We start from the raw sequence: 20,689 nt of genomic DNA, 5'->3' as shown, positions 1-20,689 counted from the left end.
TTGTCAAATTTATGTCGGCGGTTAGCAAGGCAACCAGCAAAGGTGAGATTAACCGCGAGGGGGCTCTGTGCCGAATTAAACCTGGATTGTGCAATAGCTCTGACAGTTCCGTGATAATTTTTACTCATGGTCCTACTTATAGGTATTATGTTACTTAGGCTTGTACCAACATGGTTGCGTCTTTGCAAATTTTTTGTATTCGATTATGCAAAAAAACTCATTCTGAAAGAAAATTAGGGCTTGGCAATGGAATAATATACTCGCCTTCTTAGCGAACTTGTTTAAATTCCGTTGTTCTTCATGTAATTACTTTATTTTCATCCCCTCACGAAAAAAAAAGATATTAGGGCGGGGGATGGGGCAAGTAGAGTCGTAGCAAGGCCAAACGCCACGCGCGAGGAAAAAAAGTCGTCGGGAAGAGATGTTCCAGGGGAGCCAGGGCCTCTGGCAGTAGAAAGGTGTAGAAATCAGGGGTATCCACCGCGCCACACGCACACGGGTCCAGGGTGAGCAGATCCAGTAAATGGGGTGGCGGAGTGGTTAGCACTTTTGACTTGCAGAATGAGGAGCCGGGTTCAATCCCAACTTGTGGCACTGGGTGAAAACTCGGAAGTACTCCTTCCGCGTCGAGTTTGCAAGTTCTAACCCCAGTGGTTTAATGGGTTTTCCCCCGAGCTCTTCAGTTTCCCCTTCTATAAAAACGTGTTGAGGTTAGCGGTAATAGTTAGTGTAGGCACGGACATTCAATTTAGACGCTAGGGTGCCCTGTGCTGAACCACGGCCAACTTTGACACTCGCGCTGAAATTCCATGAACAATTATTTTCCCGCTATAAACTATCGGCGTTTAGCGCCACGCTCGTTTTTATATTGGCTTCAATGCAAAAACTATTCTAAAGATAGTTTTCCGCTAGGGGCGCTCAGAGCCGAGATATATTTTTGTTCGTAGGTTAACATAGAAACTTTAACGAATGGGTTGGCCGCTATGGCGGGAGTGTCAAAGTTGGCCGTGGCTGAACTAAACCGGGGGTACGTTCAGCAGCGCTCATCGGACTCACCGATTACTAATCGGTGACATCAGTTTCCTACCGTACGCTTTTTCGCGTTTCCGGTTTTGACGTCACGATAGTCATTGGTTACTCACGAAGTCATCGGCTGGAAGAGTCGGTTTTTCCGATGACTGACGTCATTACTTACGTAAAACTACTAAAAAAGCTAAGACATTTTTAAAAACGCCGATGACTGAATAAAAGCGTTCAGCAACTTACGACGTCATTATGACGAAAAAGCTCATCGCTGGAAAATATCAAATCCATCGGTTTTTTTCCGTTGACTGCTACTGAACGTACCCCGGGATTGTTAAATCAATTCGGTTATAAATTTTGCTAATGTTTATAGTTATTATGTTACTTATGCTTGTATCTATATGGTTGTGTCTTTGATTATGCAAAAAACCCACCGTGAAAGAATACTTTAAGTTAGGCAATGAAGTAATATTCTCGCCTTCTTGGCGAACTTGTTCTAATACATGAACAAAGATAATATAACTACGTGGGTGGGGTGCATTTGCCCGACTGCTCATATATCTGAATGCCCATTTGGCCGACTGCTCGTTTGGCCGACTGCTCATATGACCGAATTGTTCATTTGACCGACCTTTTCGGTAACTTACACCCAACAATTATCGCGCTACAAGAAACTTTTCTCACTCCAACTGATTCCCCTGCAATTTACATTTCGGCTACTACGAACCTTTTCGCGAGGACCGGATTCCTCCCGTTCCCTCGGCTTCCGGAGTCCGGGGTGGCGTTGCGACACTGGTAGACAAGTCCCTTCCGGTCGTCCGTATCCCCTCCCCAGCCTGCGCCGGCGTGGAGGCTCTAGCCTTGAAGATTCGGTCCTCGGTTGGATGGTTCACCCTCTACAACATCTATGACCCCAGGGGTTCCGCCACCAAGGAGATTTTCGATTTTCTTCTCCGGGATGCCACCCCCCTTGGTTCTAATCTTGGGTGATTTCAATGCCCATAACATCCTTTGGGGTAGTTATAGAACTGACACTCAAGGTCGTGTCATTCAGAGATGGTTAGAAGCCCATGACAACATGGTACTCCTCAACACTGGCGAACCCAGACGCAGCCCGCCTAAAGGCCCGGACGGAGCGTTGGATCTTGCTTTCGCTACCACCGAACTGGCTATTCATCTTCCATGGTCAATTTTGCATCACGGAACCAGCGATCATCTGCCAATCTACTTGGGCGACTCGTCACTCGTCACTAGCGGTCCACCAGGTCCAGCCCATTGTCACTACCCTGTCGCTGACTTTAAACTTTTCTGGATCCTCCTGGATGACTCTCTCGGATCAGATAACCTAACTGTCCAATCGGCGGAATCTCTTCTACATCAAACAGCGATGGCCACGATTCCGGTTAAGCGCTCTCCGAACTGAAGTTGGTGTGCAGCAAGGTCCAGACTACTACTTGGGCTGATTCCTGGAGGACTCGTGCGTCCACGTATGCTCTCCATCGCGCGAAGCCGAATCCGGGTTCACCCGAAATCATGAGTCTACAGCTTACTCGACGCGATGACACTCTTTTGGCACGTCTCGGTTGCAACCGCCTTCCGATGAAGACGCTCCTTTTTTTATTCAACCTGTCTCCCACAGACAGTTGTTTGAAGTGTGGTGTGGTTGACACTGTGGAGCACATTCTCTTCGATTGGCCCACGTCAATCGAGTTTAATGTAGTTTTTAAACATGGTAGACTGTTTCTTTACATGGGAATTCTGTGAGCTTGGATCGGATGGATCCTGTAAGAATCGTCTGATCTTTTACTATTTTTAATCACCATGCTATGGCGCTATCGGCTTGCCGTAATCAATGAATGGCCGCTGATTGGCTGAAGCTTAAGCAAAGACTATATAATCTAAGTTCAGCAGCGCTCATCGGACTCACCGATTAGTAATCGGTGACATCGGTTTCCTACTGTACGCTTTTTCACGTTTCCGGTTTTGACGTCACGATAGTCATCGTTTCTCAAATACTCTTGTATATATAGACTTGCTTTGAAGAATTAAGGGAACATCATAAAACTGGTCTTACGGATGAAGCTTTAAGTTATTTATCAATATTTTAAGTTGAAGGATCTAATGTATTCGATAAAGTTAGATATAACTTTAAACATGGAGGAATAGTAGAGGAGAGGAAAGGAAAGAAGGCGCTAAATCCGACAGCGTAGTGCCAGTTCGAGGAGGGGGGAAAAGGGGGGGAAGTCGAGGTAGACTTTTTAAAGAATTCAAACCCTAACCGGTAGATCGCACCATGATCGCGCTGCCTTTGTTGGAATGTATGAATAGATAAAAGTCTACCTCGACATACCCCCCGTTTCTACATCCCCCTTTACGCGATTTCTAAAGAGGAACGTCAGTGCTTAGCCCAATCAGAACTATCAATACCACTCCAGGGATATTCCTCTATGCTTTAAACAAACAGAAATGTTAGTTGTGATAAACCGTAGTTTTTGCAAAACTCATATAGAGTAATATCGCTCTGTAGCTTTGGGCTATGGCCGCCATTTTTAGGGCAGTTTTTTATCTATAGGAAAAAGCATGAGTGACGTCGACATACGTCACGCCGATATTACTCTATTGACATGATTTCCCCATCTTGGAAATGTCAAATGTTTATTTAATCAAAAATTAATTATTTGATCAATAGATGGCGCATGATCCGCGGCAGCCTATGGGGCCCGATTTTTCCGACTTAATTAATTAGTCCATGGAGAATTCAAGTGTACCTGGATAAGAATTCGGGGGGCCACGGGAGAGGCTGCTCAAAGCCTCAAACCCTTGGACATAAAACTACAACGGAGCCATCTAGTGGGGAAAATGTGAACCATGACCACGTGTTTGGTTTAGGAACTGGATAAAAAATTATATTTTTATGGCACCTAGAATCGCTACGACAGTTGTCAAAGCAACAATATTTCCCCATAATTAAATTTAAAACTTAACATTCATTGCAACTTTCTTTGAAATTATATTGTTTTCGGGCAAATTTCTTCGACGTGGCCTAAGCTAAAAACCGTTAAAGTTCGAAATACTGTCTAGTAGACGAATGTTTTGGTAACTCCTAGGTTACTTTGAAGCTTTGTAGGTGGCGCTAAAAACGTTATGTCCAAATATTTGACACACCAGGCAACAGCTGTAACCGAGCCGCGATGCATTGGTCGGGGGAATACAAATTTCTTCTCCAGGTACTTTTGAATCCTCCTAGCCCGTAGCCGGCGCAAAAGCCTCACGAGAAAACGCGCTATCGAGAAACGCCGTGATTTCGAATCTAGGGTACGTAGTTATGGTTATATTATCTTTGGTAAGAAGCAGAAGCTAAAATCATAGAAATCGGATAACAAACTAGAACGATTTTTTAAATTTGGTCGCGTGGTCCGATTAGAACTTTTAAAGAACCCTGCCTTTGGCCCACACTTTTCGTTTTTCTGGCAACGAAAGTTATGCCATCGGCGCCATACTAGTGAACCACGGCCAACTTTGATCACGCGCTACAGCGGCCAACCCATTCGTTGAAGTTTCTATGTTAAGTTTGTTAACCTATGCGGTTTCTTTGACAACTTTAAAGCGACTTATGTTTAATTAAAGTTAAAGAATGGCTCAAAATTGCATAATTAAATCGTTTAAGAGTAAATACACAAAAGAAAACATATCTTTTCACAGGTTAGTGTCAGAAATAGTTTTCTTTTTACCATAATTTCCAAACGCTAAGAACGCACTAGAAAACGCGTTTCTTTCCAATCATAGAAAGCTAGATTTTTTTAAATAAAAAATGAAGAATTGTTCAAAATTGCGTAATTAAATATTTTAGGAGTAATAACTCAAACAAAAACATATCTTTTCACGGGCTTCTGTCAGAAATAGTGCACAGTAATGGTTTATCGCGAATATCTACGTTAGTATTGTATGTACGGCTATAAATAACAAAGAAATTCTGTATTTACCTTTCGAAAAATATGAATCCGAAAACCACATTCTGGATAGTTGCAGCCTTCTCTCGCTTTGTACTTACAGCTAAAACCGTTAAAGAAAGTGGAAAAGACCACTTATTAATCAACAACACCATGTAAATGGTTATTTGCATCAGTGCCTACGTTATTCACAAAATAGACCTGATCACTAGATAAAATATGCTTCGTGCGCGCGGCGTAGATGGTGTTACTATCGTTTTAGCCAAGAATCTAATCGGTGGGCTGCCCATAGAAATCTTATAACATAGAATGATTCCGTATAAATACAAAATGGGCCAATTACATTTTCGGAGGTTTCGTCATTATCAGCCAATCACGATTCAAAGAGTGACTACGGCAACGACTCGTTGCCATCTAGTTTGAGTTACTGAAAATAATAATTCGATTATGGATTACGTCACCTTAAGAACCCGCATTTGATTGGCCCACGTCAATTGATGATTTGGTAAAAATTACTTCAGGAAGTTCAGTGAGCCTAGTACTCCATGGTTGAGTACTATCTCTTATTTTGTTTAACAGGGAATGTTGAATTTAAGCAGAGTGCGAGACATTTATCTTGGCTAAGCTTCTAAGAGAAAAAGCATATTATTAAATAAAAGGTAAAGTTTTGAAAAATAAGACAATTATCAGTATGATTGTTGCTGTTTAATTCAATGACTGTCGTCAATTCGTCATAAGTGTCATTCTTTAGTGTAATGTATTTTTTCTGGGATATAATTACTCTTTCATAGGGTTTTTGTTTATCTAAGTTTCTACAAACATAATAATAAATATAATATTACTTACTTTAAATGTGAAATAACCTTTAAATACAAAGGTTAATACTAAGGACCTTCAGTCACTGCTTCTACCAAAACTGCCATTGACATTGCCTGGCAGGCAATGCCTGCTGTTTTAAAGTTGGGCCTATGTCAGGCCTAGGCTTAAATATTTTCAAAGCGAAATTAAAGGAAATCTTATTTATCTTCCTCACAATGGCATTTAAATATTCCTTATAATAAGTAAATATGAAAACAAAACTAAAAGTTCAAAAAATCTTAACACTATTATTAAATAAAAATCCAAAAACGTTGAAGTGGTTCATGTGAAAAACTCCAGCAAAAACCTATGGGAATTCTGCGAGCTTGGATCGGATGGATCCTGTAAAAATCGTCTGAGCTTCTACTATTTTTAACCGCCAGGGGCACGTCAAAATTCTAAGAATTCTTCCATTGAAAGTGAGAATTCTCACTTCTCAAAATTTTGACGGTCCTTCTCACAGGAGGTGACGTAATCTCTTCTCACGAGTTCTCCTGAGAAGAGTGAGAATGCCTCCGAGCATTCTCACTCGGTCAAATTACAAATAAAAATGGCAGCTAATATTTTAATAAGTTTACTTGATGCTGAAGAAAATAAACATTATGATATTTTTGTGGACGAAAATTAATTTAAGAGAATTTAGAATGGTTAGTTAATTTCCTATGAAATCTTTCCTTTTAAATTATAAATAAAATCTTTTCTTTCCTTCATATATTGTCGTGAAATCGTGTAAAAATAATATTTATTGTCAAAGGCTTAGTTTACTACGTTCGTGGGATTATCGCAAGCCGCCATCTTTAGAAGAAGCTTCTTACATTTGACGCATTTTAGCGGGTTCTCACTGGGAGAAAAATTCTCATAAGAACTCTTCTCAAGAGAAGAATTCCTTCTCAGAATTTTGACGCGGCCCATGTTATGGTGCTAGCGGCTTGCCGTAGTCAATGAATGGCCGCTGATTGGCTGAAGCTTAAGCAAAGACTATATAATCATTAGTCGTTGCTACAAAATGTCTTGGCGTCAGGTTCTCCCGTAGACGGGAACATTCTAGGTAGGAGTATAAGATTTCTATGGGGCTGCCAGCCATTCGATTAAGCGTTCTAGTTGGTTATCCGATTCCCATAGAAATCTCATAGGTAACTAGAATGCTGCCGCCTACGGCCGAGCTTGACGCCAGTTCGCCTTGAACCTTCAGCCAATGAGAGGCCGTAGAGTGGTTCCGCCAAGGAGGATAATAATCCTCCTTGGATCCGCTACTATAACGGGAGTTTGGTGACGTCATTCTCTCTGGTGACATTAAATTCTTGGCAGAACCACTCTTTGAGCTCTGATTGGCTGAGATCTGGCTATCGTCTGCCACGGCGTTTGGCCCATTTGCCAGTTACACGGCAGTATTCTAGTTACCTATGAGATTTCTATGCCGATTCCTATTTGTAAAATTCCACTTACCCACATTTTTCAAATGAAATCTGGCAGATTCGTTAGACACCGTCAAGTAATTTTTAAACTTTGGCAATGATATTGCCCAGGAAAAAGATAATAATTATAAACTTCGTTCCCCAATTTTGAAATAACTGTCTCACACGTTGTCCCATCAAAGTTGGTTGTGATAGATAGGACTTATACATGTGCCGGGAGTGGGTAAACGCTTCATTACAAAACCATCCATCAGAAAACGTTCAGAATTCGAATCTCTGGTACGGAGTTTTATAATAGGTGGTTTCTTTTCACTTGTTCTGGGATTTCGGAGTAGGGTAAGAAGAGTAACGCTCTATTTTATTAGTGAAAAATTTACCTAACTATTCATAAATAAGGGCGAATATGGCGTATTATAAATTCAGCATTCATCAATCCCAATTTAAAAAAAAATCACATCATGTAACTCAAGTGATAATAAACTCCTATTTTAATTCAGACGGGTAAAGCAAAATGTTAGCTGTCTTTCTGGTTTTTATACCCCTACTAGGCAGTGACTACTAAATTAAATTAAGATAGAAGGCTCACTAGTCAGGCTGACTATTAAAATAAATATCCTTGGGTACGTTCAGTAACAGTCAACGGGAAAAAACCCGATTGTTTTATATTTTCAACGGATGAGCGTTTTCGTCATAAGTTATTGAACGCTTTTATTTAGTCATAGGTGGTTTTTTTTTAAATGGCGTTGAATTTATAGTAGTTTTACGTCAGTCATCGGAAAAACCCGCTCTTCCGATGACCATCGTGACGTCAAAACCAGACACGCGAAAAAGCGTACCGTTGGAAACCGATGTCAGAGATTACTAATCGGTGAGTCCGATGAGCGCTGCGGAACGTTCTCCTGATGTCCAACCCAGGGGCACATCAAAATTCTAAGAATTCTTCCCTTGATAGTGAGAATTCTCACTTCTCAAAATTTTGACGGTCCTTCTCACAGGAGGTGACGTAATCTCTTCTCACGTGTTCTCTTGAGAAGAGTGATCATGCCTCCGAGCATTCTGTAGGAGACTATGCAAGTCACTCTGAATAATATTTCAGCCTACGGAGTCACATGGGGTCTCAACTTCCAGCCACTCAAATGCCAGTACATGGCCATCTCCAAAGCGAAACAAATCCCACTAAGTCTCACTCTCAACCTAGAAAGCACCCTCCTGACACACGTGACCTCCAACAGGTACTTAGGAGGAGTAATTGATGATGGCCTTTCCTATAAACCACATATCGAGTCTCTCATTTCATCTTCGATGAAGCGTTTAAACCTCTTTCGGGCTTTGTCAGCGAGTACTTGAGGGGCGGGCCGTAGCGTTCTACGGCTTCTATACACCCACCTAATCCGCGAAAGTTTAAATTACGGCGAATGAGCCCGGCAATAGTCGAAATACGTTTGGTAACCTTATTGTTGTAATAGTAATAATTACCAAAAGTATTCAATCATTAACAACTTGTACTTTCGAGTACTTTATTCAGTTAAACAGGAATAATAAGTCTCGCGTGTACTTTTCTTACATGTCACCCCGTACTCTCCCGCGTATATAGCCATATCTGGTGGCCAGTATGGTATTTTTACAAATTGAAATGTCTTATCCTTCGCAAGTGTTCATCACCAAGCGCTCCTCTATAAGCTCCAACGTTGCGGCCTCGAGGGAAACCTTCCCAGCTGGGTAGAAAGCTTCCTGACAGATCGTACCTCCCAAGTCCGAGTTCTCGGCACTTTTTACGGTTAAGCGAAGCGTCCCTCGGGGCAACTCGGTAAGTCGACTCCTCTTCAGCACCATGCTCGATGGGATTCCCTTGCTATGTCCCAAGGTGGTTGACCAAGGTGAACACGCAAATGATATCGCTGCCTGGATATGCGATGGGGACCTTGAGCGTCTATATACGACCATGCAGGTCTTCCTGGACAACGGTTCGTCCTATGGCGTAAGATTGGGCCGAAACTTCCAGCCGCTAAAATTCAACTACATGGTTCTATCTAAGGTCAAACACATTCCGGACTCTCTTCAACTTCAGCTAAGACACAATGTTCTGTCGAGGGTGACGTCATACAGATATATAGGGGTCACGATAGACGACAGTCTCTCATGGGCGGCCCACATCGTCGGGCTGATCTCGACTTCTCTGAAGCGTCTCAATCTTTTGAGGGCGGTTTCTGTGACTGGCTGGGGGCAGACAGAGCAGTCCTTAGACTGTTTTACACCCATCTCATCCGCTCCAGGATGGATTTTACCATTGAGTTGGGAATAAATAGAGGTACAACTAAATCTGGCTGGCGCGGGACCAATTTCTTTCAATAAGGAGACTTTATCAACTTTATCGTTCTATCGTGGAGGCATCTGTCTCTAGTGGTGGAAACTATATTGCAATTGAATTTTTTCCCGAAACTGATGCGAAATTGAAATGTATGAATACTCGTAACAAACAAACCTTTGAAGTTGTTTAAAAATAATTTTATTCTGTCAACACGATCCTTTTTAACTCAAGTTACGGTGAGTTAGCTAATAATTATTTATTTTTAACCATATAACTTTAGAAAATATAGATGGCGCTACCGCCTAATTATAAAGATGAATTTCGTACAGTCTTATCAGAACAGGTCCCACGTAACCATGGCAACCGAAATTGTAATTCTAGCAGTATTATTCCCAATTCAATGGATTTTACCAGCTCTTTCAATGCGTCAGCGTCGGCAACCCTGCTCGCCAAGTTGGATAAGGTCCAAAATGCGGCTCTTCGAGTTATTTTGGGAGTTCCGCCATCTACGCATATCAGGTTGATGGAAGCCAAGGCCGATATTCAACCGCTGAGTTCTAGGAGTGACCTATTAGACTTACTCAGTTTTGCTCCGTGCGGAGCTGTTGATACTCCGTATTAATATCCAGCTCTAGCACTAGCTCCCCTAGAGATCTTGGAGCACCACTTTCCTCTGGGCAGGCTCCCCTTTCTTCTCCAAGCGTGGCGATTGGCTCAGGTTCACAATCTAACCAGGCTATTCCACTCCACCAGGCGGCACATTCCCCTCAAGTCAACCGCGCCATGGGAACCTCCAACAGCTACGATTGTGCCGCGGTGGCTCACAGCTCCCAAAGAGGATCATAGTTCGGACGCACTCCGCCAGCTTTTCTTCGCGACTCTCGAACCTTACGTCAAGATATACACTGACGGCTCACTCACGCCGGACTCGGGAGTGGCAGGTGCGGGTTTTGCGATTCCTGCTCTGAAAGTCGGTGCGAAATCGTTTTTAGATTCCGGGCACACCATCAATAGGATTGAGTTGTTCGCTACCCAAATGGCTCTTTCCTACGCGTCGTCTCATCTCGACGGGCCTCTGCTCGAATTCAAAAAGCGCCCTTACTCAACTTTTTTCGCGCTCTCCTGGTCCAGTGGTTCAACGAGTACTCTAGTTCCATAACTCTGTTGTGGTGTCCGGCACATTTGGGAATACCGAGAAACGAATTGGCGGACAGTCTTGCAGGGGCTACTAAAACCCCGCGCCCTGGGCGGATTGACTTCCTCCTTCCCTCTTCTTTAGTGGAGTTAAGAGTGCATGTGGACGAGCTATTACCTCGGCATGGACAATGGCTCTCTCTGGCGGATCATTGGCCTCTTCGGGATGCGAAGCTCAGTCTTGAATCTCGTGCTATTATGCGCGTTAATCTTACGCGACGGGATGACACCCTGCTAGCGAGGCTCGGTTGCGGCAGGCTTCCTACCTAGTCTTTGCTACATCGTTTTCGGCTGAGCCCCACCGACGCCTATATTCGGTGTGGCATTATATCCTTTTTGACTGCCCTTCAAATGCAGCTGCTCGGAACCTACTCAGATTTACCTTACATCGGAAGGGTCTTCCAGAAACATTGGTTGGCTTACTAACGGGGATCCACGCCGGGTCCCACGGTGTGATTGAGGCAACTTGTGACATTCTGTGAAAGGCCATTAGTCCATAACTTTAACTCTGTGTGAGCTAGGTGTGAGAACCTATGTCGATTGACTCTTATGTTGTACCAGAGGGTTGTACAGTTTTTTTTTTGTTTTTTTATTGACATTTCTTGTATATTTCGGAACTTTTATCTTTTGTTTAACACGTAAAATTTGGAGCGAATGGTGTGAAAGCTTTACACCAAATTACCTTTTACTTTATTCCGTCCTACCTTAAATCACTAGTATTTCGCCATTTAATTGTCCCGCCCTATCATGATTAAAAATCAGACCGGAAGTTTGTAGCAGAAGGCCTAATGTAACTGTAGTTAAGGCCTCGTCATCGTCGAGTTGGTAATCCATCAGCTCTTGCATTTTGGTTCATTTAGAATATTTCAATAAATCAGTTTTTAGTTTTAAAGAAGTATAATAATTAAAAATGTTTGAGTATTTTAAGTCTTTGCCCACTTACATGGTAAGAACTTTAGGAAAATGATATTTAATGTTCTATTGCGAAGGACTTTGCTTCTATCCTCCATCATATTGTAATCTTATTAATCCAAGTTGTAATGTATATACAGCAGCTTCAAATTTAAATTCTAAAAATAAATTTATCGCAGGATTATGATGGCCAAAGAAAAGCTGAAAAGATATTCCAAACCATAGTGATTTTATTTTCTGTAAGCAATTTAAAATGTCAATAATCCTAAACATAAATTTAACAGTTATATTTACAGGTAGTAGGATTGGTTTGGGGATATGCTATTCAACAGTTTTCACAAACTGTTTACATCCTAGCAGCAGGCTTCCTCCTCTCTTGTTTAGTATGCTTAATTTCAACTTTGCCAACATTAAAAAAAACTTATTCATGACGCTTTAATCATTTACAGTTAACTCTACCTCCTTGGCCCATCTACAGGCGCAAACCATTACCATGGGTCAAATCTAAGGATCCTACTGTCAAAGAAGAAGCTACCCCTCCAAAAGGAAAAAAAAAGGCCAATAAAGCCTAAAATTATAAAATAATGCATTGATTCCAAGAGCACAGGAGAATGGGGACCTTATAATTTATATCTCAAAACAGTGTATATACAAACAAAAACTTGTTCCATTAAAGATTTAAAAACAAAAACAAAGAACAAGTTTCAAATTTATTTACAATGTCTACATGGCATTTTTTATCCAGAAATATTTTCTATTTCTTTGGATGTGTAAGTTTTTCCCTCCCTTATTTCAAAGTTGCGATCCATTTTATCATGAAGAACCTTTTATGCAACAATTATCTTTCAGACAAAAGTTTTATATAAATATCTAAAAAAGTTTTGTCAAACATTTGGCCGATAAAATGCTCTTGTTAAAGGTTTAGAAGGGAAGCCTATTAAGATGGAAAATAGTTTTGGGCGTGTATGTGATATCAGAATCATTTGAGGTCAACATCAGTAATTTTTATCCAATAGATTTGGGGTTTAAGTTTTCTCAGATTTTTGCATGAAAGACTAGGAGATAGGCGTTTGTCATTCGATTGTAAAAATCCAAATTTAGTAGTAAAGACTAAAAATTATAATTTTTTTCTGAGATTGGCAAGGAAATTTAACATTGGCAGTATTACGTTTCTCACCAATCTCCTTTAAGTCAAGAAAAGTAGAGAAATCCCTAATACTCATAAAACCAAAATTAGAATATTTTCAAATAGCTTTCTTCAAAACAAATTATCGTTGATTTTATCATTTTAGAGATAAAATAATTCCGAATTGAAATATTTTATTAAAATTAATATCTCTATTGATGAAACATTATAGAATTTTATTATTGCAAGATTATTTAAGTTTCTTGAAGGGGTAAGAAAAAGGTTGTCTATATTGAAAAGCAATTAAATTTAAAAAATTAGAAGTAACACACTTCTTTTGTCCAATAAATAGTTATTGACAGTATTCCATAACAATAATTTTGAAATTCCTTTTTTCAATTAGACCAATTTTCAAGATCACCTTTTTCGTTCCCCCTTTAAATAATCCATAAAAAGAGGCAATTGTAAATACCACATTCTTATCCAAAATGGGATTCATTCTTACTTTTCTTGTAACAAACTTATCCCTCTTTTTAAACTATTTTAAATCTTCAACATAGAAACTTGTAGACCACTGTATCAAACGCCAGGCTAACATTGCAAGAAAAGAAGAGCGTCCACTTAGATTGCATCTAACCGATCAATTTCACCAACATTGATACGGTCAGGGTCAGCTTGAACTGTGAATCCAAGCAACGACATGTCTAATTTCTGCATTTTCTTAGTTTTCTTCTTTTTGGTTTTGCTGTTAGCGGTGCTGGTGCTGTTTCCGATGGTGGTAAAATTATTTGCCTCAAAATCAGCGTGAATTTGTTGTTGAGTTTTGGTTTGGGAAGGTGTGATTGCTGGAGCTGGTCCCCACATATTTTCCTGCAAAAAAATTTCACAAATAGTTATAAATGAAAAATACCAAGCTCACAGGGCACGAAATAAAGATATTACTTCAGCAACTGTATTCTTAGTTTGGTTTTTCAGTTTGCTGCGCCTTTCCAAAAACTGTTTAGCAAACTCCCTGGCTTCCTTTCCTTCTCCCAAGTAAGACTTAACGTAATCATGTACCTCATACGGAGACTCCACATCTTTCAAAAAGCCGATGAAGATAGGTACTAAAGGAAACATCATATTGAAATTTGTAAAGATTTAATAAACACAATGAACGCACTGTCAACTGAATGGGCCATTGAATTCAAAGCTTTAGTACACCACTGAGTAAAATCATCATCGTCACTATTTTTAAGCTTGTGCGTCTCAAATAATTTCATCACAGTTTCCTAGAAATAATCAAACACAACGCTCTTGGTTGGCTTACATTAAAATTGAATGAATAAAATCAGGAGTAAAATACCCACTTCATTCTTTTTGGCTCGGATATTTTTGGCCTTATTGCTTGAGCCGCTGTTACTTGATTGGGCAGGCTTGGCCAATGCGGGAAAGGCACTTTCACTAAATAATCAAAGATGAATTACATTAAATATAAAAACAATCTACGGCAAATTATCTAACCTGCCGGAAGGCTTGGCAGTTTTTGGTTGTCTTGAATTAGATGTGGAAACTGTAGTTTGAGATACATTAGTAACTGCATCATCCCAAAAACCTCTTGATGAGTTTGAATTGTCACTTTCAACAGTAGTCCAACCACCATCTCTATTTGAGGCAGCCCATGACAAGTTGCTAGCGGCATTATTCCAAACACCAGAACTACTTTGACTCAGAACCTATTCAAAAGAATTAAAGGTAATTTTAAAAATGACTTTTGAGTACTATAGGATTTTGACATTGAATTACATTTTGTACAGGTTTTGGTTGTTGTTTCTCTTCTCTAGCCAATCTTTCAGCTTCTTCCTGCTGAATTTCAAGTAAAGTTTTAACGGGATCTGGTTCAGCAGCTCTAAATGAAAAATAGAAATGTCATAAAAATCCCCGTAAACAATATCATATAGACTTGATATTACTTGAAATTTTGAGCCCAAGAGAAGGTAGCATTTTTCATCTGCTGAGCAGCCTGAGCTTGTTGCATTTCTCTTTCTTGTTGTTCCAGCTGCAGAATTCTCTTTCTCTGTAGTTTTTTAATTGGTTTTAACAAAAACATTTAACGCTAATTACGGGAAACCTACAACAAACCTCTTCTCTTTCCATAGTCAAACGCTCCTTCTCCAACTGTTGAATTTGAGCTAAAGAGAGCGTATTATCTTCCAGGGAATCGCTAATCAGCCAAGGAGGCAGCTGACTCTTTGCTCTTTGTTGTTCCTGCATTTTCTTCAAGGCCTCTTGTTGTTGCAATGATCGCCTTTCATTTTCTCTGCGTTCCATTTCTCTCTCCCTCTCCGACTCTTGCTGTTGTCTCTCTAGCTCCTTTCTTTTCTCTTCTTCCCTTCGTTTTTCTTCCTCACGAGCCTTTTCAATCTGTTCTTTGCGGGCAATCTCTTCTATTTTCTTACGCATAAGTTCATCATCCTTTTGTTTTTTGAGCCGTTCTTCCTCTATTCTCTTATTAAGTAGTTCTCTCTGTTTGATAGTCTGTTCTTCTGCTAATCTTATCGCCTTAAATCTCTCTTCCAACATCCGACGTTCCTCTTCCTTGCGTCTATGTTCTTCTTCCTACATTAATTCATTAAGAATTAACTGTAGAAATATTAAAATATAAAAGACACGTACGGCTCTTTGCTCTTCCAATCTGCGTTGTTTCTCTTCTTCTTCCCTTTTTCGCTTCATTTCTTCTTCTTGGCGCCGCTTTTCTTCTTGTTCAGCTGCCATCCTACGTCTTTGCTCCTCGATCATTTGCTGCTTTTGTCTTTCCTCTTCGGCTTCTTTTAACCTCCTCTGTTCCTCTTCTTCTTTCTCCTTTCAAAATGGATATTATAGAAATCAGAGATTTTAGTTTGTGGAGTTTTTAAAAATAAATTACTTTTCTCTCTCTTGAAGCTTTCTGTTGAGCATCAACTTCGGCTTGATTTGGCACTTCAATATCCCAGATACTATTTCCAGGGTTTTTTGGTTGACTCGGTACCCCTAGGGGCCAAGATACATTGTTGGGTGGGTTAGGGTGATTATTTTGGTTCGGGGCTAAATTCCACAAAGATGGATTTTCACCACCAATTAACGGTGGTAAGGTTAATCCCAAAAGAGGTAACTGTAGTTGCGCTAGAGGATCAGGTAGACTAGGAAGATCTGACATTCCAGCCGGTGCCGCTCTGCGAGATCAACAAAATCGTATGTGAAAATAAAAATTATAAGTTTAAATCTTCCAAAATCATTTGAAAATTCAACCAAATTATAATCTCCATCAACCTTTGTAGCTGTTGCTGAGCGATTAAATGCTGAAGAAGAACTTGTTGTTGTTGTTCCCTTGATAAATTAGAGAAATTTTCATCCTGTTTCAAATGACCCAACAAATTCTGAACTTGGAAATGTTGCCTGAAATAAATAAATTGTTTCAGTCCTTGCAATTCTTACGTAAGTAATAACTAGGGCTGTGCGAGTACTCGAAAATTGCGAGTACTCGGTTTCGAGTCCGAGTCGGGTACTCGGACTCGGGACTCGAAAATCATATTTCCAGTACTCGATCGGGTACCCGAGTCTTTCGCCAAGACTCAAAAATTACTCGGGTGGACTCGAGAATATTAATAAATACCCGGCGAGTCCTCTATTTCCCGTCGAGTCTTTTTCTATGAGCCTCATTTCTAGTAGCTTGCTTTGCTTCCAAATATTACGCAAACGGCGTGGCAATAGTTTTCTTCCACACGGCCAACTTCGATGCGCAATCAAAGTTACGCACGATCGTAGTTGGCCGTGGTTTCCCTTAATATTCTTGACTCATTGTTTGGTTGTCAAATCCCACCCGATTAGTTTTACTTTTACTTTCAAAGTTTTTAGTATTTTCTAGAGTAGAGTTGAGGCGGGGTGGCCATTGGTTAATTTTAGATTTAAGTTACTTTAAAGTTTTAACTTTAGTCATTAGTTTTTTCGGTTATTTAATAAAAATAATTTCCAAAAAATGAGTAAAATTAAAAAACAAAAGCCATTTCAAGAGGAAATTTTACCACCAGAAGGAGAAGGACATAAACAATAATCATTTAAAAAATATTTTCTTCTGATTTCAAATGGTTAGTATAAATTTTAGGGCTCGAATTGGACTCGCTCAGAAAATTTGGACTCGCATTGGACTCGAAAGAATTAAAATCAACTTCCTATGGACTCGAAGGCTCGAACGAGTATTGAAAAATTGGACTCGAAGACTCGCAAGTCCAATTTTACAAGACTCGGGACTCGACTCGAAACCCAAAAAACAGGACTCGCACACCCCTAGTAATAACCCATCATAGAGAAGGTCTAACTTGTAAAGAAGTTGTTGCTGAATAAGTTGTTGATGTAAAATCATCAAACGCATTTGCTGTTCATGATCCGGGGCTTGCTGATTGGGCTGTGGAGGTGGTACGAGAGGATGAGGCATCGTTGGTGGTGGCTGGGGTGGCAAAACTACTCCTTGCGTGTGAGGCTGTTGATGAGGTGGAACCTGACATTTATGTAGAATCTTAGCTTTCATAAGAGTATAAAGGTTAAAAGGAGCCCTACATTATTGTGAGGCTGAGCTCTTAAAGGTGGTGGTGGACTGGCTCCTGTTAGAAAAGGAACCCGACCCCAGTTACGAATTAGTTCTCCTAACTGAGAAAATCTTTCGTCACAACCACGCCTGACCATCAAACCCATAGTAAAGTAGCCAGCGCTAAACCAATCAAGCATTTCTTGAGATGTAAATGGTCCTTGAACCAGCGACTGTGGATCTCTGTAAAACCATTTGTAGGCATCTTCATGATGGATTGGAAGAACAGACACTTTATCAACAGATTGAGAAGCTATGTGAGCTACTGTTCTTTGCTCTTCCTACAGGAAAATGTTGCGTATAAATTAAGAAAGGAGTGATAAAACTTAAAAACAATGTACCTCAGCAGTCCATTTAGCCATCATGTTTTCCGCAGCTTTTTCCAAAAGTGCAAAGTTGTCATCGTCAGAGGGTTTTTCTGTTCTCTCAGCACTTGCGTGTGATGATGGCACAGTCATTTTTTCAGACACTGGGACACTCTGAATAGCACTATTATAAGCAACATTTTGTTGCATAGATATCGCGGGTTTAACATTCATCATTCCTGATTTTAAAACTGTAGTTGGTTTCTGAGAAGCTTCAATCATCACTCGATTCAAGTCATCCTCTGGAGATACGCTACTTTGTCTCAATTGATTAGGTAGCTGCCGTGGTGGTAGCATTTTCTGAGGTTGATGTTGATGTTCTTGTATCACGACAGAATCACTTTTTAGTAAAACAATCGCCTCACTAGAAGGGCCACGTTGTTCACTAGAAGGGCCACGTTGAATTGTATTTTGTGGGTCTTCTCTAAGGTTTTTGGTTCTTTTTAGCGATTCTACATTGATCTGGGCAGACCCATTATGAAGCTCAGTGCTGGATGCCAGTAAATTAGGATTACTCTTAGGGGCTTCTTCGCCATGCCTAATATTAACAGAGTTTGCACTTTGTTTTTTCACTTTATCTATCACCGGTTCTTTATCTGGGGAAAGCTTACTTTCCTGCAATAATTTAAATGATATTTGAGCCTCTTCCTCAAAAATGCACGAAAATGCATTATTTACTTTTGTAAACTCTTCATTTTCGTTTGAAGAGCTCCTTTCATTGCGTGACGAGATTCGCTCCTCTTTCGTTTCCATAAATGCTCCAGCAGAATCAAAAGTTCCAACTTGCTCCGCATCACAATCATCCTCTCTGCTCCACTCCGGTAATTGATCTTGTAGAAAGTGTTAAAGAGTTTAAAAATTAAAAGATAGTTCTAACAATCCCGTTATAGGCCTACCTCCCATATCATCATCCCATAACTGACTAGACGATCTCTTACTCTGATGGGAACCCCTGGATGATGGACCATTTCTCATCGATCCCAAATGATCTCCATCCCTGCGATCCCAATCTTCTTTATCCGTTCTCCAACTCTTTCCTAAAAAGATAGGACTCTAAATGATTACCTTACGCAAAGATTATTGGTTCTATGATTATCTATACATACCCGTATTTCCATTCCATTTTTCAGTGCCTCTTCCAACTGATCTCCACCCATTTTCTTCATCTCGATTTTTTTCCGGCTCTCTACTTGAGCCACGCCATGCATCTGATGCTATACCTCCCCTGGATAGCTCTTTCCTTACTACAGCTCCATTTTCATCTCCTCTACTATTAGAAAATTGTCGATCAAATCTTCGTTCCCTACAAATAAGATGAAGCAATGTTAATGTTAAAACGTTTGACATTTTATCCCTTTGATAAAACCTCACCTGTCATCCCAATAACCTTCTGTTCTTTCGGTGGGGTTCGCACAACGTTCAAATGTCCTGGTTCTTGAAAGCCCTCCAGGAGGGCCTTCCAAGTCATCAAAAGAAGAACCTCGTTGATAAAACGCTCCAGTGCCCCTGCCTTAAAAGTTACATCTTTTTAATAAAAGATAATGGACTGAACAATTAAGGAAACCATGATGGTACCTCTTCCACGTCCTCTGTCAATGGAGCCTCCCCTGCCCCTTGGAGCTGAAGTAGGTGCAGGCCCTCCTTTACCAATTCTAGTTAACCCTTCACTATTGACTGATCTTGACCACATACGCTGATAATAAAAACCCAGTTAAAAGTCACCACTCATTTCATTGTATATAAAAGTAACCACAACCTGTTCTTCATCTGACATGCTGACAAGAGCTAATGGTAGCTGACATTTTTCTGAAGATATCATTGTTAAATCTTTTATGCTATCAGGCATTTTTGAGTTTTTATCAAATAAGGCTAGCATTTCTTCACGACCATAGCGATAATCGGCCAATTTATATTTCGGAGGATTCCCCACAAAATTTGGAAGTGATTGATGGTTTTGATTGTTGGTTCCTGGGTGAGACAAAGCTCGAAGCCTAAAGAAACCATTTTTCAAGATTAATTCTTTCGAGATGTTCAAGTTAAATAGCTTAGAAACTAAAAATCACACCATTCAGGGCCAAACTTCAAAGCGGTTTCAGCCATTTCCAAAATTAAGTCTTAATTATAATGAACCTCTGACTGGATCAAACTAAATGATGTTAAAAATGTTATCAAGAAAATGCAAAGTACACTTTTGTTTTTTTTAAAATAAGCCTAAAATAAAGCATGTAAAGCTTCAAACAGCTGGTAGAACTATCACTTGAATGTGTTGTATTATTTGTATAAGCTTTTAATTTAAAATTCCAAGATATTTCTTTAATTTTTAAATTATCTTTTATCATAGAAAAAGGTGTAAAATAGCGTGGATTTAGGCCTATGGCAAAAAGGTTTCTACTTCCAGTTTATTAAATTCACTTCCGTATTTCCCCCCCGCCCTTGGATGCAAGTTAAAATAGAAACCAAGCACATATCCTTAGGACGAGATGTTTGGCTTGTACCATATTTCCATAAAGAGAAGCAAATAAGGCATTTATATTTTGTAACTTAGGCCTAAATCTTTTTGTCTTCCAGTATTTTACAACAACGCGGAGTTTAGAAAGAACGTAACGTAGAATAGCGGAATGAAATCTTTAAATTACAATTATTTAATTACCTCTCCAAAGCAGATTTAAATATATTCGATATCCGTGTAAACACTTTTAACTACTAGAGATCACTGACTCAACAGCACTGAACAAAATGGCCGAAGAAACTGCAGATGAAAGTCACGTGACAAACTTCAACCACTTAAAAAAGGACAGGGGGTACGAGAAAAGGAGGGTAGTTGGTGCCTCATTCTTTAATATGCAAATTTTCAAGTCTGTAGCTTCCGTAAGACGAACTACGGTTCATGTTAATTAAATATAGACCTAATATCATGATTTTGGAACCATGTTCTCAT

At 40.0% G+C, this 20,689-nt stretch overlaps 2 protein-coding genes across 6 annotated transcripts; one reads left to right on the top strand and one right to left on the bottom strand.

Moving 5' to 3' along the window:
* Positions 1-11,539: 11,539 nt before the first annotated feature.
* On the top strand, positions 11,540-12,361 carry Spase12 (Signal peptidase complex subunit Spase12). The gene is made up of 4 exons (XM_090160253.1): positions 11,540-11,694; positions 11,840-11,899; positions 11,957-12,043; positions 12,110-12,361. The coding sequence occupies exons 1-4, from the start codon at positions 11,659-11,661 to the stop codon at positions 12,230-12,232; spliced, it is 306 nt and encodes a 101-aa protein (XP_090016379.1). The 5' UTR covers positions 11,540-11,658; the 3' UTR covers positions 12,233-12,361.
* Positions 11,957-20,507, bottom strand: LOC149924926 (uncharacterized). 5 transcript variants are annotated; one of them, XR_016476888.1, is made up of 23 exons: positions 20,402-20,507; positions 19,817-19,897; positions 19,508-19,742; positions 19,327-19,444; positions 19,123-19,261; positions 18,858-19,054; positions 18,648-18,788; positions 18,430-18,581; positions 17,728-18,366; positions 17,359-17,667; positions 17,121-17,299; positions 16,076-16,200; positions 15,692-15,987; positions 15,442-15,627; positions 14,908-15,384; positions 14,739-14,842; positions 14,572-14,674; positions 14,290-14,501; positions 14,136-14,229; positions 13,949-14,057; positions 13,729-13,892; positions 13,292-13,656; positions 11,957-13,221 (listed from the first exon to the last, which is right to left on the bottom strand). XR_016476888.1 is itself a non-coding variant. In XM_090160245.1 (22 exons), exons 2-22 carry the CDS (start codon positions 19,849-19,851, stop codon positions 13,408-13,410), a joined length of 4,263 nt encoding a protein of 1,420 aa, XP_090016371.1. In that variant the 5' UTR covers positions 19,852-19,897; positions 20,402-20,507; the 3' UTR covers positions 11,957-13,407. The 5 variants fall into 5 exon arrangements, 4 of the variants coding, with proteins under 4 accessions (XP_090016371.1, XP_090016373.1, XP_090016372.1 ...); XM_090160245.1 differs by having other exon boundaries at positions 11,957-13,656; XM_090160247.1 differs by having other exon boundaries at positions 11,957-13,656; positions 17,121-17,281.
* Positions 20,508-20,689: the final 182 nt, after the last annotated feature.

This window comes from Leiobunum rupestre, chromosome 10 (assembly GCF_980474605.1).
Source record: "Leiobunum rupestre chromosome 10, qqLeiRupe1.1.hap1, whole genome shotgun sequence".
In the NCBI taxonomy this organism is placed as follows: domain Eukaryota; kingdom Metazoa; phylum Arthropoda; class Arachnida; order Opiliones; family Sclerosomatidae; genus Leiobunum; species Leiobunum rupestre.
The sequence above is the reverse complement of the archived record's forward strand: the minus strand, read 5'-3'. Positions and strand labels throughout refer to the sequence as shown.

Bases quoted from the DNA above. Each gene is read 5' to 3' on its own strand.
- Spase12 (XM_090160253.1), top strand. From the start codon at position 11,659: ATGTTTGAGTATTTTAAGTCTTTGCCCACTTACATG. The intron at 11,695-11,839 runs GTAAGAACTTTA...AATTTATCGCAG, and splicing joins AGTCTTTGCCCACTTACATG to GATTATGATGGCCAAAGAAA. The intron at 12,044-12,109 runs GTATGCTTAATT...AATCATTTACAG, and splicing joins GCTTCCTCCTCTCTTGTTTA to TTAACTCTACCTCCTTGGCC.
- LOC149924926 (XM_090160245.1), bottom strand. From the start codon at position 19,851: ATGGCTGAAACCGCTTTGAAGTTTGGCCCTGAATG. The intron at 19,743-19,816 runs GTGTGATTTTTA...TGGTTTCTTTAG, and splicing joins TTGAAGTTTGGCCCTGAATG to GCTTCGAGCTTTGTCTCACC. The intron at 14,843-14,907 runs GTTTGTTGTAGG...AAAAAACTACAG, and splicing joins TGACTATGGAAAGAGAAGAG to AGAAAGAGAATTCTGCAGCT.